At 33.4% G+C, this 16,474-nt stretch overlaps 1 protein-coding gene across 2 annotated transcripts in view; it reads left to right on the top strand.

Moving 5' to 3' along the window:
- Nucleotides 1-16,474, top strand: part of FSD1L (fibronectin type III and SPRY domain containing 1 like) — a 72,064-nt gene that overhangs the window by 23,185 nt on the left and 32,405 nt on the right. For both annotated transcript variants that reach the window (XM_029921105.1, XM_029921104.1), the window contains exons 4-6: nucleotides 3,771-3,872; nucleotides 12,874-12,896; nucleotides 16,008-16,129. In XM_029921105.1, coding sequence (XP_029776965.1) covers nucleotides 3,771-3,872; nucleotides 12,874-12,896; nucleotides 16,008-16,129 — 247 coding nt within the window. The remainder of the gene's footprint in view (nucleotides 1-3,770; nucleotides 3,873-12,873; nucleotides 12,897-16,007; nucleotides 16,130-16,474) is intronic.

The following is a 16,474-nucleotide window of genomic DNA, read 5'->3' as shown; positions in this document are numbered from 1 at the left end:
GGAGTTTGGTGAGTTCCTTGTAGATTTTGGATACTAGCCCTTTATCTGATGTGTCATTTGCAACTATCTTTTTCCATTCTGTCAGTTGCCTATTAGTATTCTTGATTGTTTCCTTTGCCGTGCAGAAGCTTTTTATCTTGATGAGGTCCCAATAGTTCATTTTTGCTTTCATTTCCCTTGCCTTTGGGGATGTGTCGGGTAGGAAATTGCTGTGGTTGAGGTCAAGGAGGTTGTTTCCTACTTTCTCCCCAAGGGTTTTGATGGTTTCCTGTCTTACATTCAGGTCCTTCAGCCATTTTGAGTTTATTTTTGTGTGTGGTGTAAGAAAGTGGTCTAGTTTCATTCTTTTGCATATTGCTGTCCAGTTCTCCCAGCACCACCTGCTAAAGAGGCAGTCTTTTTTCCATTGGATACTCTTTTTCTGCTTTGTCAAAAATTAATTGGCCATACATTTGTGGGCCCAGTTCTGGGTTCTCTATTCTATTCCATTGGTCTATGTGTCTGTTTTTGTGCCATCTCATTGTAGTTTTGATTTGCATCTCTAATGATTAATGATATTGAGCATCTTTTCATAATATTTGTTGCTCATTTGTATGACTTCTTTGGAGAAATGTTTATTCAGGCCTCTTGCTTATTTTTCAATATTTGTTGTTGTTGTTGTTGAATTGTATGAGTTCTTTATATATTCTGGATATTAATCCTTTGTCAGATGTAGAACTTATAATTATTTTCTACCATTCCAAAGGTTGCCTTTTCCCTGTGTTGATTATTTCCTTTAATATGGAGAAAATTCTAAATTTGGTATACACCCATTTGTCTCTTTTTGCTTTTGGTTTCATAGCCAAGAAATCATTGCAAATCCTAGTGTCATGAAGCTTTTCCTCTGTTTTTGTTATGTAGTGTCAGGTAATGGTCTAAATCCATTCTTTTGCATGTGAGTATCCAGCTTCTCCAGCACTGTTTGTCTAAAAAGATTCTGTAGTTGTTTCATTGTGTGGTTTGACACTCTTATCAAAGATCATTTAACTGGGTATGTGAGGGATTCTTTCTGGGTTCTGTATTGTTCCATTGGTCAGATGTCTGTCTCTATGCCAGTACCACACTGTCCTGATTACTGTAGCTTTGTAGTAAGTTTTAAGATCAGGAAGTGTGAGTGAGGTCTCCAGCTTGGTTCTTCTCTTTCACGATTGTTTGGCACTTTGGGGTTCCTTGGGAATCCATGTGAATTTTAACTTTTTTTTTAATTTTTAAGAGAGAGAGAGAGAGAGAGAGAGAGACAGCATGAGCATAAAAATAAAATATGTCTTTAGACTTCCAAAAGAAGTGGGATATTTTAATTTCTGAACCTATTTTCTGACAATCTTATCCAGAGCTGGATATATGTGTGTACACATAAAATCTACAGTGCTCTTCTTAGAACAGGCTGCATTCATTGCACTTGTTAACTATTGAATTTCTATGTCTAGTTGTTGACTAAATTGCCAGCAATACAAAATTGGTATTATATAAATATATTTAAACTCTTTTTCTTGTAGTCTCAGATGAACTTTGTTTACTTTGGATTTTGTGAATCTTAATTACTTGATAATGAATAGGATTTTTTTTTTTTTGCAACGGATCTGATTCACGGAAGTCTTCCATTAAATTTACATTTAGGCTCTTTTTAAAAGGGATGATTTTACTCTAATTTTTCTGTCAAGTATTCTATCAAATTCATCACTGACTGTTGAGTAACGATGGAGAATTCAGAACATTGCAAGAAAATCAAAGCAGAATTCCAAATACTGTTTCAAAGTGGTAACTACAAGGATGTCAGACCATTTTTCTCTTCCTGTATATCATCACTTGAGAACCTTATTTTTTATGGAAATTCTATTGTGTTTTTTTTTCTTTTTTTAATCTTACACCTGATTATCCTTTGTAACTCTTAATATTTGCTATTCCTCAATGCCACAAAAATTTTAGCAATTTTTTTCATAGGAATAGTGATCTAGGGGAGATCAAGAAATATTGAGGGGACAATAACGTATAAATAAGACTGAGAAAAAAAAGACCGAGTTGTTGAAATATAAGCTTAGTGAACAGAACTTCATTCTTGAGTATCTTTTTGTGTTATGATTCAAAGTAAAAGTTATGATGATATCAGCCTAATGGTAATTCAAATCATAAAAGGTTTATAAAAAGCAAACATTAAAAAGAATCACAACTTAGCTACTGATGCCATTTCCTTCTCTAGTTGAAGACAGTAGAGCATTTCTGTTTTTCCTTTGGGTTCACAAACTCAATAATATGTGATACTCTGGTTTCTCTTCAGATCGTATAAATCTTTTGCCTTTTACAAACTTAATAATATGTTGTTTTCATTAAGATTTTATTAATTCCTGTAAATAACTGATAAGTTTGCTCTTTAAATTGAATTCTTTGTACTTCTTTTTAACTTTCCCTCTTGACTTGAAAGTGAATTCATAACATTTTCTTAGAATAAGATATTTTATCTTAAACTTTGACCTCAGATTTGATTCTTTTATTTTAATAGTTCCTTGAGATATATTCCTTGAGTTATTCTTTTTGCTATTTCTTACTTTAAAACTACATCAACCTAGTCTGTCCTAGTGATTCTGTGTGGACCATTTATAGCTACTATTTTATTCTCCGTGATTTTTGCTTAACTCTTTCATAAAGCTTTCCTACAATTGAGATATTTCAAATGGTGGTTTGTTAATTATTTCTTGGAACTCAGAAGAGTTTTCCTCATAGGAGGAGCAGTATTTTTAGGAGATTGTGGTTGGGTTCTTAGAATAACACATGAAACCGTATGGTAAAACTACTCTACTTTTCCAAAGCTAAAATATAACACATCTAGAAACTAAGAAAATGAGCCATAGTTTATCTTTAAGGGAAACCTAAGTAGATTTGAATATGGAATAGATAGTAATAAAGAGATATTAATATTCTCAAGAAGAATCTTGGTTGGGTACATTAAAAACTTAGATATATGTCTGTTTCTTTGTTTAAAGGGGTCACTAACAATAGTTTTTCATGACGGGGCTTAGTTTTAGATTACAGATGATAGGGTGGAAGAGAACTGACTAAGAAAGACTGGTACTTGAAATTAGTACATCACCATAACAGAGCACACCACTTTAACAGTTACCATCTTTTGTTCCTCTTTATTCATTTTGAGATCTTGCCAATTGCATTTGTGATTCCTGTGTTACCCAATTTTGGAAACTATAAATTAGTTTTATGGTAGTATGTATTATTTGAGTAATGTGATAAATGGAATATTAAAATTGTGTTCAACTGAATGTACCTATAACTTGATTCATAAACTTTAGTTTAAATTATTAAATATCATCAAGAAATTTAGTCTTAATTTATAGAGGATATTGTCTACAGATGGATTATTTTGATATTTTAATTTAATTGTTGATAGTTTTCTGATTACCCTGGTTGAGAAGAATCTTTAAATTGGAACCCAACTTTTTATAACTGCTTTATTTTCTTTTGTGTTTTTAAAAAATGAATATATCTATATCTGTAGGCAATTAAGCTATTTTGGGCAAATTATGGAAAGATTTTAAATACAATATATTAAAATTATTAAAATTTCTTATATATGTGACTAGTGATATGTTGCTTTAATAGCTCTAAAATATTTTTGTTCAATTTTTGCTATTAAAATTGTAAGTTCATTATAACAATATATAGTTAAGATTTTCATGGAAATAGGAAATATATTTTAAAGATTTACTTTTATTATTTTTTAGAGTCAGCTCAGTCAATGTAATAATGCCTTGGAGAACTCAGAAGAACTGCTAGAATTTGCAACACGGTCATTAGATCTAAAGGAACCTGAAGAATTTTCAAAGGTACCAAAAAACCAGCCCCCAAACTAAACCAGTTAAATAGAAAGTTTTGTTTAAAATTGTTTCAATTTTGGATTTATTCAGTTATTTCTAATTCTAAAAAAGTCTTTGTGGAGGGCACCTGGGTGGCTAAATCAGTTGAACATCTGACTCTTAATTTCAGCTCAGGTCATGATCCCAGGGTCATGGGACTGAACTCAGTGTTGTGCTTTGCTGATCCTGGAGCCTGCTTGGGATTTTCTCTCTCCCTCTGCCCCTCTCTTCTACTCACATGCTCTCTTTCTTGCTCGAAAAAAAAAAAAAAAAGTAAATAAATAAATAGGCTTGGAATTTCTTAAGTAAATTGCTGTGTATTTATGTATTCCAAAGTGAACACGTAGATGTGTCTTTGGAGTCAAGAACAAATTATTTTATTTCTGTTTAATGCTGTATTCAGATGAATCAAGTTTTTTTCTTTTTACTTACATCCCTATTGGTTATTTATTTTAAAGGTACTTGTGTTTTTTAGCTGAATCATACTTTTGTTATAAGTATTTTTTGACTTAGGAGACATTAATATCGCTATTAATATTCTTAAAAATCTAGTTTTGTATTCCTTCTGTGAGATGATTAGGAAAACCTTGATGCAGATGAGCATCATAAATTTCACTGTAACCTAGTGAAATTCATTATTAAATCTATTATTAAATTCTCACTTAGTGTAATTGTTTGAATGTTTTGTTAAAATATGAAATATATAGATTCTTGTTTTTAAGTTTACTTATTTTTTTAGAGAGAGAGCATGCACACTGGAGCAGGGGAGGGGCAGAGAGAGAGAGAGAATCCCAAGCAGTCTCTGCACTGTCTGTGTGGAGTTCAGTGTGGGGCTCGAATTCACAAACCTGTGAAATCAGGACCTGAGCTGAAATCGAGTTGAACACTTAACTGACTGATCCACCCAGGTGTCCCCAAAATATAGGGTTTTATTTGAAGGGTATGTTTGGTATTAAATATAAAAAGTAGAATAATAAAACTATTAATATTTTAACCTAGATCCTGGTATTTAAGATATTCTGAATTCTATATTCTAATTTTTATTTTAAGTTGGGTCATTTATAAATGATTACCAATTTACCAATTCAAATACACTCTATTTGATATAGAATATATTTTTAAAAGGTGTGAGAAAAGTGGGAACTTGAACTACAAATTAGTAAAATATATACTATGTAGTAATCTTATCAAGATAAGATCTTTGAATTTGATATTATTTTCTTGGTCTTTGTGGAATATAAGTGAACTGCATTATTGCAGTTTTATAATCCGTTTTTATCCATCTAATATTTTAATTTCATGATTTTTCTCTGAACTTGAAGGTCAAAAAAACTTCCTTGAGAAGGTAACATTTTGGTGGCTCACATCCTTTGCATTTTGAAAATGAATTTTAAAAGTGGATTAATTACTTTTAATGAATTAAAAATTCTTTTGCTATAAATTTGTGAATTACTTAATTCTTGAATTTGGAGGTAGATTGTAAGTAGGTTCATCTTTGCATTTTGTAGGACTTGCTATATCAAGGAATTATGAGGGAAATGTACCATACCTTAAAGTACTTTAAAAGTATATATACATCACATATCCAGAGGATGTTTATGAGATAATCTCAAATATGTAGAACATAGCTAAAAAATATACAGATAGCAAAAATATCTGAGTCATCAAAATCACTGTCATGGAGTTCATGGACAGGAATTAATATTCTTTTTCATGATAGCTTCTTAGAATCTGGTGACTTTTTTATACATGGTGCTAGTGAATTTTTAGTCTTTCCTTCAGTTTCCTAGTTATTAACAGTCCTCTTCTAGTGGAGTGGGGTAGCTGTTAATGACAAACATAATCATAGCAGCAAGAACTAACAGCCTGAGAGTGAGAAAGAAGATAGGAAAACAATAAAAGACAGACAAAAGTACTCAAAACCAGCGTGAACCTAGCTGCATTTAAGTAGGGACAGACACTTGGGAAAACTGTGATCAAGTGTGTTTCTTCCAAGTTTCTCTTTCCGCTGTTTTCTGAGTCCTTTCCCCTTGCTCTCAAAAGCTGTTTTCTCTTTTTTTGCTTTGTCCTTTCTAACTTTTTCAAAACTTATTCCCAGCTGATTGTAAATTGGAAAGATTCTGATAAATTATATTGTGATTTAAACATTATTTCTTAGTGTTCCATGTTGCTTCTTATTTTATTATTTTTTTCAGCATTGGACAGTACTGCTTAATTGCTTATTAAACCATTTGGAAATGTGGTGAAATAACTTATTTGTCATTGTTTCCTACCTAGAAATATGAGTTTATTGTTCAAGAGAAATGCTTAACTGAGAGTTGCTTGTGATTATTTTCTTAGTACATCGAAATAGTATCCAAATAATAGTTTGATTCCAAGTCACAAAGCAAGTCCACTTTTCTAGCCAGCTGTGTGGACTGTAGATAGGCTTGCCTCAAGCACCTAATTGCTGACAGAAGAGGGAAGATGACTTAGAAGATGAATTATTGGGTTGCAGTATTACATATTTGCAAAAATAAATTCTTTTAAGGTATACTGTTTATGAATATCCCATATGAAAGTGATTAAATCAGATTAATTTGAATAGCTCATGGGCACAAAAAATCATAGGCTGACATCTAGCCCCTGAGTCTAATTTTTAGACTTCATTATCTTCAAAAACAGTACTCTAAGTACTAATATTTAAATGATCATGTTGCAGTACTTCAGCAGGAGAATTGAATATGAAGCTATGCTATTTGCCAGCATTAGGCAATTTGAAAATGAGTGAGTAAAAATGGCACAAACGCAAAAGGATATTGGAACATACTTTCATTAAGTTTTTAAAATTTGGTATTACAAATTTGTTTTCACTAATTTTTTTAAATTGTTATAAGTTTGGTTGATTGTAAGTATATGAAGCAGGATCACAAGCAGATGAGTTTTGGATCATTTACTTTATTTCTGGATGGGCAAGTAGCCAAAACCCCACCAAACCTGACTTCTCCGCTAATAGCAGGTCTGCAGAGCATTGCATGGATCCTTTGACAAAATTAATATTTCTATTCCCCCATCTCTGAATTTAGAACTTGAATTCTACTTATGAAAAGAGCCAAGTCTGTGGGGCAGTTTCCAAGTCACTAACCATCCAGTTCATTATCTTGCCACACCTAACCCAGTTGTCAGACTAGAAGGGAGGGAATGGGTGCCTGTACACGGAACCTTCAGTGGAATAAAAAGTACAGGGTGGAGTGAAAGGGGACCAGTATCTTCTGCATTTGATCATAGATGAAAAGGGAGAATGGGTTCTGTGTATTTCCCACTTCAGACTCACAGTAACTCCCCATTGTCATACTGTTCAATCAATGTCAGCCTCTGACCACTGGACAAAGCAAATAAGGCGATGGGTAGAAGCTCACTGTTTTCAAGAGAACAGGAGTATTAGCAGAAGTGCTTTCTGTGTGTTGAAGTCAGGAATGCTAAGAGAGGAGAGAACCTTTACCAAAAGCATGACTGTTTCAGTTACAAAGACAGTTTACAACAAATATAAATATTTGTTAAGAATAGCTCAAATTGGGGGCACCTGGGTGGCTTAGTTGTTACACATCTAGCTCTTGATCTCAGCTCAGGTCTTGGTCTCAGGGTCATGAGTTTAAGCCTTGCCTTGGGCTTCACACTGGGCATGAGGCCTACTTTAAAACAATTTTCAAAAAGAATAACCCAAACTGTAATTTTTCACATTATTTCATTTGTGGGCATTTATGTCATATAGGTATATAGTCTCCTATTATATAAATGTGCTTAGCCATAGAATAGAGGTATGCAGTACTGTATTCAAAGTGTATTTCAAGTTATTTACTATAGCTTTGTGAAGAAGGCTTAAATGATCATATTTTAGTTCTTAATATAAACAGGTAAGTATATATATTGAAAATATAAAACTTTTAATATAGGGATTCAACTGATATGCAGCAGCTTTGGTTTTTGATGTTTTTTTTTAAGCTGGTATTTTTGCCTCAAGGAAAACAGCATTTTGGAGCCATCTCCTTTTCATTTTCTTGGAGTCCCTTTCATTTCCCAAGCTATTCCTTAATATGGTATTTTTGGGGTGAGGATAGGAGTCTCAATTATATATTATAAAAAATATTGGGAAAGTATTAAATGTTTGCCCCTTAGTCATTTTCAAATTGTCTCAAGGAAACATTACAAAATAATCTTTCCCAAATCTAATGGGAAAATCTGAAGTACAAAACAATGTGAACATATAGACAAGACTTGAAAAGTTTCTTAGTGTTGTGTGGCATTCATAGTGTTACTAGGAACTCTGTTGGACTCTATTGCAAATCAAAATAAAGATAAATCCTCTCAGGCAATGCCAAGTTTGAAATCTAGCTTTTGCTAGATTCATTTTGACAGCATGAGTGTATTTTTCTCTGTTGCTATTCAGAAACAGATCTACAGTTGGCCCTTAAACAACATGGGGGTTATGAGCACTGACCCCCATAGTTTAAAATCCATGTATAACCCAAAAAACTACTCATCACCTACTGTTGACCAGAACCTATACCTATAACATAGTTGGTTAATGTGTATTTTGTGTGTTATGTGTATTATGTGCTGAATTCTTAAAGTAACCTAGAGAAAAGAAAATGTTACTAAGAAAATCATAAGGAAAAGAAAACACATTTACAGCACTATGCTGTAAAAAAACCATGTATATAAGTGAGCTATATAGTTCAAACCTGTGTTGTTACAGGGTCAACTGTATTCTTATTTTTGTTGCTTTTTATTAATGCTCTGATTTTAACTAACTTTTCCCTGGTGGCGTCTTCATTTTAGTCTGTATTTCAGAGAATTCGATTGTTGAAGTCTTTAATTTAGATAAGTTTTAAAAGTTGTTATGTGAAAATAAGATGGCTTAGGATGGACTTTTGGGGTTCAAAAAGAGTTAAGTGACTTGCTGGTTAATGTGGTGTGAAACTCAGATAAACCTTGGTCTCATGCTCCATATTTTTTGCTGATGAGTTTCAAAACTTGCTGATTGGGAAGAAATTTTGAAATCTCAGATTTTGTTCTTTTTAGGTAAATTCATTGAGTACAATAAGCAGGATCTAAAACTTTTATTATTATTCCCATTTTAACTTTAGAAAATACTATTCAGTTAGCTGCTATACAGCTTAATTATTTTAGGGTACTTTGTGTCTAACATCTTCCTATAAAAGTAGAAAAATGGAGATATTAAAAAGAAATATAGGAACAATAAGATCTTAACTTTCAGAGTGCTGGATAAATTTATGGAAGAAAATAGTTTCTGGGTGTACTTACAGCAGATTAAAACCAAGAGAGATTGGGAAAGATCTGGTTTAACTTCTTTATATTTAATTGGTAATTATGAAGAACATTGCAGTTACTCCTACTTATACTTTTATTACAATTCTGTTTAAGGAAGTTTGATCTCAGGTGACAGATTCCTATAACTGATAAAGGATCAGAATTGTAAGATGTATTTTGAAAACAATTGAGAGATAGAGGAAAAGAATGAGAGAGAAAGGAGCCCTCTCTGATGGTACTAAAGATAAATGAAGCATTGACAAATAGGATTTTAGTAGAAGATTGAAATAGAAATAGTTATTGAAGTTGAAATAGAAAACAGTGGTATTGAGCAAGGTAATATGGCTAATCCTTCTTGAAGGCTTTCTAATAATATACAGTGGCATTACCCAAAAATCTAAAGATTCACTGAGGCCTGTTCATAATTCACTAAGTGGAATTATGTAGATGCAAATAAATATGTTAGAGAGAGAGCAATGGTAAATTAGGAAATCATTTAGTACTTGGTAAGCAGACGTTTAATTGACAGAATGCATCACTCTTGAAATTAAAACTTAGAGGAATTAAGCAACATAGTAATGTCTGTCTTCTGGATAGATTTCTACTTTGGGAGGAGAAATTACAGAAAAAATTAAAACAATTTATTTCTAATTTAAGATGTTTCTTGAAATTGGGCCCTTCTAAGTGTCTTCAGGATTTGAGACTTTCTACCCTTTTATCATTGCACAGAGTAACTTTCTCAACCCCTTCTGCATTTACACAGTGTATGTATTGTTAAATTCAAACCTAAACCTAAATCTAAATTAAAGAGGAATTGCTAAGTTTTCAGTTTGATCATCTGGGTATGTTTATGTAGAAATATACAAGACAACAATTTTTCCAACATTATTTGGCTTTTTATCTATTACTTTTCTGGTTTGTCACAAGCAGCTTAAATGATAAGAAAGCTTTACATGTATGTGCTCATGCACCCACTTGCACAGAGACACACTAAAAAATGGCACCATTTCTAAATTCAGTAACTCTAGGCACAAAATTGAATCACTATCGTCAGAGAGAGAGAGAGAGAGAGAGAGAGAGAGAGAGAGAGAGAGCGAGTGAGAGAGAGCGAGTGAGCATGGGCACGAGTTGGGGAGAATCTTAAGCAGGCTCCAGGCTGTGAGCTGTCAGTCCAGAGCCCGATGTGGGGCTTGAACTGACAGTGAGATCATGACCTGAGCTAAAGTCAGACACTCAACCAACTGAGCCACCCAGGTGCTGTCACTATGGTCAGTTTAAAAGACACAGTATTGTCCATGTCACTGACCATAGCGATTCAATTGATAATACATAATTTGCAAAGATTAACCTCAAAACAATCATCTATTTAGATATGCTTTTGTAAAAAGTAAATATATTAGCAGCATTTCTACTTTTTTCTGCAATCACATGACTTACAGACTTGCAGACTAACTCTGGATCTATTTGCAGTGATGTAGTGAGTTGCCTGCATTTCAAACACCAAAACCCTCCTGGCAGCTTGGGGGTTCTTTTTATTTCATTATTATAAAATAACTGAAAAATAAAAAAAGACCTTAATTTCTACACCTATAAGAAAAAACAAGTTTTTGCTTTTACCTAACATTTGATTGTTTAAACAAATTTCAGTTTTTAGTCCTCACCAAAGAAAGATAAAATGACAGAGCATAGTGCCTTTTGCTTCTGTTCTCACATTTTACAAAGGTTTTTTTCTTTTTTCATTTGTTTTAAATTTTAGTGTTTAACACTATTCAAGAAATAGAGCATGCTCAGTAGAGCATGGGAATCTTAATCTCAGACTAGTGAGTTTGAGCCCCACTTTGGGCATAGAGTTTACTTAAAAAAAAGTTGTAGTGAAATTAAACATACATATCATACAGCATTTCTTGCAAGATGAAAGAAAATCTTGGTTTATTAGAAGAAAAAGATAGTAATGGTCTTCAGGATTGTTGGGTTCTTTGAGAGTGACTGGTAAGTAACATTCCTCTAAACAAGTTCTAAACCAGTTGGGAAATAAGGTAAAACAGTAAAGCTGATAAGTCAAAGACCAATAAAATGATACTGAAAATTTTGGCTTATATCAATGGGCGAGCTTTCTAATACTGAATCCTGGAATTAGACTTGTGCACCCAGGTGCAGTCAGTACAAGACTACTACCTCAGTTGTGTGTGTGTGAGAGAGAGCCTGTTTCTGTAAAACTTCCTATGTAGAGGGAAAGAACAGAATATACGGTCTCAGTAGGCAAGCAAGCTGTCAGAAAGAGGGAAAATATAGCTGAGCTTCTTATTTCTAGTTTCTCCTTTCAAACTCATATCAAATTAAGTTTTTCACCTCGCTGGAGAAATGAAGGAATAAAGGGAGGTGGGGGTAATGCTAGTGGCATTTCTTCATATTTAAAGAGACAGAGGCGTCTCCTCTGCTAAAGGGAAGAGAATGGTTAGTATACAGGTCTCACAGCTGATTATGATAGTGCTGGTGATGTGTCATATGCTGATGTGCTAAATGTTAGTTCTGTTTTTTTGTGTAGAAAGATACTCAGACCAGGATATTTTGGATGAGTATAAAAATGACCTATACCAAATAAAAACAGTATCAGAACTGAAGAGGAGAGGCAACATAAGCATTGCTATATACATTAAATTAATTTTCAATTAAATTTAATAATTATTAGTATTACCATGGCCAGGCTTTATGCAAAGCCTAGGTATAGAGTGTAAAACAAAACAGCCACAGTTTACATTGGATGTATCATTAATTTTGGTGGTTAGTTTGGGGGGAAAAACACTTTTGTTAAATATATTACATTGTATGTAAATGTGAAGGGGACAGCAGTTTTGTGTTTTTCTGTGTACTCTATAGACCAAGTGTAGCCCTTTCCTAAACTTGTGCTAGCATCCTACACACACACACACACACACACACACACACACACACACACACACAAAGATATCTCATGCAGAGTTGCAGAGTAGATTTAATTTAGCAGCTTCTGTGTCATCTCAGTGAAAGACCCTATTGCTACAAGTATTTCTCTGGTTTTTCCTTGTCTGAATTTTTGTCATTATAACTTTACTCTTTGGGGTAAAGGATTGTAGAACTGCAGCCCAGTTTCATGTGTTAGCAGGCAAGCTCTCAAAACACAGTCTTTGCCCAGGGAAGGCATATAGAGAAAATTTGGAACAGTCATGATGAAATGGTGAAAGAGATCACTGAAGAAAGATTGGAGAACAGATTTGACATGTATAAGAAAACCATTAGATTGCATAGAAATGTGTGCCCCATGAAGGAGATTGATTGTTCTAGTTGAAGAGTGTCAGGCTGAATGGAAGTGGAGGTGTACTTTGATAATCTTAAGGTAAGGAAAAACATTTATAGTCATCCGGAATTAGTGTGAAGTGTTAAATTTTCTCCTTTTAAGGTGACTTATATGGGGTCTGGATTTTTTTTTTTTACTATACTTCTAACATTACGTTATGCAAGCTGATTATGAACTGTACAAATTTCCTGTAATTCATGTTTTGATGACTGTGAAACTAATCTGTTCCAGGGTTTATATCCTAACTTTTCTTGCATGTCACTGCCATTGAAACTTGCATGAAAAACACTAACTGCCTTCTTTCTCTTCTCCCTGATTTGCTTCAAGGCTGCCAGACAGATCAAGGATAGGTATGGTATACAACCTACATTTTTATATGTGTCAATATTGAAGTCAGAAATGAAATTCAAGAACAGTTTCTTACTAGACTTTCGTTGGTTAAAATAAAGATACCTAATAGCCAAGTATAAAAAAAGGAAATGTCTTCTGCATATCTTCTGAAATAAACAGTATATCAGCAAGATTAAAAAAAATAGTTGTGGACAATTATGTACTTCTAAAAGAATTTCATTTCTGGTATAATATAGTTAGTTTTAGTACAGTTCTTTAATTAGCTATGAATGGATGGGACCGATTTTGGATAATTAAAATATATACATATATGTATTTTTTTGTTGTTCATAAATTTTATAGTTATGTCTTATTTCCTGAGAAGTCATAGCATTTTTTAATAGTCCTCAAGAGCTAAAGCTCTCCTACTTCACTGCTCTCCTGTTTAACACCTTTGTATTCTCATTCCATCCTGTTCCTGGTGCCATCTCTTTCTATTTCTCATGCCACTTTTATCCATGAGAAAAATGAAAATGATGACTTTAAGAGGTCTTTCTCATTGGTGGAGCTAGGATTAAGAAAGGTAATTTAGTACTTGCAGTAATGAGTACACCAAAGGGCTAAAAGAGCTGCTGGCGGTTCTGGATTGGGTTACCACAGAAGGGATGGTTTTGCTCTTTCTGGCTAATCACTGCACATCGACTGTGGTGAGATTATCACTTAAGGATTCTTCCTTTGAGGATTATGAAATTTGCTGAAAGGCGTAGTTCTTTAAAGCACCACATTGAACCCTATATTAAATTATTCTTCATTAGATAATTCACAAAATTATCATCATGGATTGTGTGAAAACCAGTGTGTCTGTTGTTAATCTGGGGGAGGTCTTCAGTTCTGTTTCTCTGATGGCTGTTATTTGACTAGAGGCAAGGCTCACATGGCAGTCTGAGGTTTGTTGTGGATTTCTGGTTCTTGAAAGAAAGGGATCACGAAAGCATGGGTCAAGTTAATTAGGTGGACGCTTTGAGGAGATTGAAAGTGTTCATGCAGATGTCTTGCAGTTATTTTGTCTTCGTAAAAATAAAACTAAGGGTAAAGGATCCGTGTATTGAGCTTGTATTATAGGAGATAAACCAAGAAAGTCAAGGTGAATTAAAGCAGTCCAGACAGCATGGATCCTGTAAGGCAGAGCATTATCTAAGGATTTAGATTGTTGGTTTGGGCTTTCAGACACAATTGTCTAAATTTATTCAGTTTAAAAATAAAAAATTCATTCAGTCTTTTGAAAGATTATAGCATTATTGTACATCTTTGTTGATTTATGGAGACCGAAATCTTCATTGACTAGAAAATAACGGTTATTAGTCTCATTTTTTAGGTTTTGATAGACCTTTCTAATGTACTTTTGGGGGACATTCTTTTTCTTTGAGGCCTGATAAAGTTTCATATTTAAATTCCCTAAATACTTTCAGACATTTTTTTTTAACAGTTCTCAACAAACATTTAAATAGGTTTAGAAGCATCCACATAGGTTCAAACCCATTTATTGATTCAGTGGTCATTTACTAAGTACCTATCTAAATATAGCTTTTTCAGAAGTCTTCAAATAGGAAGATACTTGGGGCTATAGAGAACAACCTAAGTGGGGCACCTGGGTGGCTCAGTCGATTCTTGATTTTGGCTCGTGTCATCTCCCAGTCGTAGGGTTGAGCCCCTGTCAGGATCTGCGCTGGGCATGGATCCCACCTCAGATTCTTTCTTTCTCCCTCTGCCCTTCCCACTCACTCACATGCATACATTCTCTCTAAAAAAATAAAAGAACAAAGTAAGACTGAGCCTTTGTTCCTAACTTGAAATTGATATAATATGAAATTTAATTATTGAGAACCAACAGCTTAAAGTAATGTGTGTGGAATAGTCAGCATTATGCTTGGTTTTCAGTGAGTTCCCTTCCCAATAAATTATATTTCACTATAGCAGAATCTTCTTAATCAATAGATCAGCTGTCATTGTTAGTAACAAAGTGGTTACCTTCCTAGTTTTAAAATGAAATAAAGTAACTGAATTACAGCATCAGTTTGACATTGTTTATCCCCAAATAACTGAAGATTACAAGTTTGATATCTTTCATACTACATATCTTGGTAGGTTTGGCAGATTTGGATGACTAGGCCTAGTATTCCCTTTGTTCCTCAGCTCCATTTACTTTTACTTTTTTACTCCCAAAAAGTGTACTAGCAGGACATTATCCACGATAAAGGATCATTGTATAATTGTATCATTCTTTGACCAAAGATAATAAGCGGTGTTACTTTGTGATACTTGTGGAAACTTACTGTAATATAAAAAATTGAAATTTGAGATAAAATGACAATTAAGAGAACATGAGAATTTCTTTTAATCTCCACTTTTAATTGACAGAACAGTTCTCCCATACTTTGGGTAAAGTGAGGTCTGGTCTGGCCTTTTTCTTTTTTTGTTTTGTTTTTTTATACCATATTCATCTAATAAATATTTGTTGGACTGTTATGTCCATGGCGTATGGTTTCACAAGGCTGTTTCCCCTTGTGTCCTTCTGTGTGGCTGGTGTTGATATATCAGGGTGACACCTGCTAGCATAGTTTTCAGAATCGTGATTTTACTTCGCTCCTTTCTCATCTATGGCCCAATTTTAGCAGCTACCAGGCTGTACAATATTTGGTCAGTGTACCTTTATTTGAGGATTCATGGAGTAGCTCTGACTACTAAGGAGAATGTACAGTTCATGATCTGGCACATGAAAAGGAGTGAGGTTGGCATCAGGAAGTGAGTGAGATTGAGTGTACAGAGGTACAGATGCCTGTTTGGTCTGCTAACAATGATTTTATATGGGGTGTTTTCTCTTGAGCGATTTTTATTTGTGTGCAATTTTATAAAGCTGGCTGGAGGAGATTTGCTTTAAGTTATATTTGAATGTCTAAAATTAAAAACATTTTAGTTTTTAATTTAATTTTCAAAAACAACAAATTTCTTTTTAGGTTTGTTACCTTTGTTAAATCACTAAAGTGAAATAAATTATGTATTTTCATTTATAAATTAAATATGGTATAATCCCCATACTTTTATTTTTAAAAGTACATTTTTGTTTACCGTAGAGTAACAATGGCTTCAGCCTTTCGTCTTTCATTGAAACCAAAGGTCAGTGACAACATGACTCATTTAATGGTGGATTTTTCTCAGGAAAGACAGATGCTGCAAACTTTAAAGTTTTTGCCAGGTAAGTATGTACATATATATAAGGTGGGTAATGAACTTTGAAATGTAAATATTAAAGAAGTATAGTGTGGCTTTTTTTCTTTAATCAGTGAAGGAATCATTGAATTTGTTAATCTTTATTTTTAGAGAATTATTTCACTGGTAGTAAAAATTCTGTTTTGAGAATCCATCAAAGGGATATTTTTTTTTTTCTATAACATTTACAGGACATTTCAGAAAAGTGGTGTAACAAACTTTTTTTTTTTTTTGCAGATGGCATCAGATTTCATAATTTTTTTTACAGTGTAAAAATATTAAAAAAAGGAAAACCCTCTCACATGCATAAATGAAAGATTGCACACAAAGA

The sequence above is a fragment of the Suricata suricatta genome, chromosome 13 (assembly GCF_006229205.1).
Source record: "Suricata suricatta isolate VVHF042 chromosome 13, meerkat_22Aug2017_6uvM2_HiC, whole genome shotgun sequence".
Lineage (NCBI taxonomy): Eukaryota > Metazoa > Chordata > Mammalia > Carnivora > Herpestidae > Suricata > Suricata suricatta.
Note: the sequence above shows the minus strand (reverse complement) of the source record. Positions and strands in the feature narration are given on the sequence as shown.